This window comes from Loxodonta africana, chromosome 15 (genome assembly GCF_030014295.1).
Source record: "Loxodonta africana isolate mLoxAfr1 chromosome 15, mLoxAfr1.hap2, whole genome shotgun sequence".
Lineage (NCBI taxonomy): Eukaryota > Metazoa > Chordata > Mammalia > Proboscidea > Elephantidae > Loxodonta > Loxodonta africana.
In genome coordinates, this window is record NC_087356.1 from 71,977,656 (window position 1) to 71,980,059 (window position 2,404).

The window sequence follows — 2,404 nt, forward strand, 5'->3', positions numbered from 1 at the left end:
TGAATGGCATATGCATTCTTGTAATAGATATTTTGAAAATAGATGTTTCTGGCTATACCTCCAGAGATTTTGAATACTATTACTTCCAGTTTGGGATCCAGATAGTGTATTTTTAATAAATCTACACAGACTTTTATTGGGCACATTTGTATGAGGAAAAATAATTCTACCTCTCTGGCTCTTAAAAAACTATGTAAAATGTAACCTAACTCCCTGGTACACAGATCAGAGATCAGACCAAAGGAAAGTTTCTGAATAGCCTTTCTTCCATGTTGACTTAAGTTGTAGGTAATTATACTGCTTCTTCCTGATTTAGAATCTCTTTGTGTCATCTTCCCTCACTTTCCTGAATTATATACACACAATCTGTTGCGTACGTTTTATCCTTGGAGAGAGGAATTGTTCCTTAGAACCAAGCATGGTCTCAGAATCAGGTGTTGGAAGGAATGTAGGGAGAGAGAACGAAAAAAAGCGAGAGAGAAAGCCAACTCCTTTTCTGTCCATACTTGGGAATGACAGAAAATGTATGCCTGGAGATTTTAAAAGGTATTGAACCTTCGCTCTGCTACTTCTCTTGGCAGATGTGAAAAACAAGGAAATGCAAAGTGGAAATCAGTCTTCTGTGTCGCACTTCATTTTGGTGGGCCTGCACCACCCACCACAGCTGGGTATACCACTCTTCCTGGCTTTCCTTGTCATCTACATCCTCACTATGTCAGGCAATGGGCTCATCATCTTCACGGTCTTGGTGGACATCCGGCTCCACCGTCCCATGTACTGGTTCCTATGTCACCTTTCCTTCCTAGACATGACCATTTCCTCTGCCATTGTCCCCAAGATGCTGTCTGGCTTTCTTTTGGATAGTAGGGTTATCTCCTTTGGGGGTTGTGTAATTCAACTGTTTTCCTTCCATTTCCTGGGCTGCACTGAATGCTTCCTTTACACACTCATGGCTTATGACCGTTTTTTGGCCATCTGTAAGCCTTTACACTATGCCACAATCATGACCCGCAGTGTCTGTACCTACCTGGCTTTTGGCACCTGGTTAGGAGGCACCCTCCACTCACTCTTCCAAACAAGCTTCATATTCCAGCTGCCCTTCTGTGGCCCAAACCAGGTAGACTACTTCTTCTGTGACATTCCTGCCATGCTGCACCTGGTCTGTATTGACACCACCGTCAATGAGCTGGTCACCTTTGTGGACATTGGCTTCCTGGTTCTCACCTGCTTTGTGCTTATCCTCACTTCCTATGGCTACATAGTTGCTGCCATCTTGAAAATCCATTCTGCCAATGGCCGCCGCAATGCCTTCTCCACCTGTACTGCCCACCTCACTGTTGTCATTGTTTACTACGTTCCCTGCTCCTTCATTTATCTGCGGCCTGGCTCAGAGGAACCCCTGGATGGGGTGGTAGCTGTGTTCTACACTGTCTTTGCTCCCTTACTTAACCCCATCATCTACACACTCCGCAATAAAGAGATGAAGGCAGCACTGGGGAGACTGAGAGGCTGCAAGGACATCCAGCCTCACTGACTTCACCCATCGCAGACACACAGTAGAAAATAAAATTCAGGGCACCAGATGGGACATCAAATAATTGGACTGATTTATGACAGAAGGAGAAAAAATTACTCATGAAAAGAGTAGGATTTCTAAAGAGGTGGAAACCCTGGAACGTTCCACGTTGAGGCCTACTCTCAGAAAATGATTTCCCATATTTCTTTTTTTGGTACCAATAAAAACCAGCCAAAGCAACCAACGAGGATAGCACCATGTAGAAAGCACCCAAAATAAGTAAAATGTCCATATAAAAGTTCATTTCTCTGTTGTATTCATCTGCTTATATACTATAGCTTCTAAATCCTGTATTGATGACTGAACAGCTTTTTGTCGTTAGCTGCTCTTGAGTCAGCTCCTGATTCATGGTGATCCCCATGAACAGTGGGATCAGACTATTGTGAACCATAGGGTTTTCACTGGCCGATTTTTGCAAGTACATGGTCAGGTTTTTATTCCTAGTCTCTTATTCTGGAAGTTTCAGTGAAGTCTGTTCAGCATCACAGCAAACACGAGACAGATAGGTGGTGGCTGCACTTGAGGTGCATTGGCCAATAATCGAAACAAAATTTCCATCATGGAAGGCGAGAATTCTACCTCTGGACCACCAATGCCCCCATTAATAGCTCTTTACAGGTTACAAATAATTCTTATGCAACCTATCTGATTTGACCTTGACAATAGTCATGTGAGGTGAGTAGTATTACTCCCCATATACCTGTGGGAAAAATGAAGTTCAAGGAAGTAAGTGACTTTTCCACACTGTATACCCTCTGCTTTTTATCTGAACAAAAATGGCAAGAGATGAACTTAAACTTGAGGCTGCAACTTCCCACACTGTGACGA

General features: G+C 43.3%; 1 protein-coding gene across 1 annotated transcript; it reads left to right on the forward strand.

The window, feature by feature from the left end:
* The first annotated feature begins 542 nt into the window (after window positions 1-542).
* LOC100669220 (olfactory receptor 10G6) lies at window positions 543-1,534 on the forward strand. The gene has a single exon (XM_010597945.3). The coding sequence runs from the start codon at window positions 599-601 to the stop codon at window positions 1,532-1,534; it is 936 nt and encodes a 311-aa protein (XP_010596247.3). The 5' UTR covers window positions 543-598.
* The last annotated feature ends 870 nt before the right edge of the window (window positions 1,535-2,404 follow it).

Excerpts from the sequence above, each read along its gene's own strand:
- LOC100669220 (XM_010597945.3), top strand. The coding sequence starts at position 599 with ATGCAAAGTGGAAATCAGTCTTCTGTGTCGCACTTCATTTTGGTGGGC.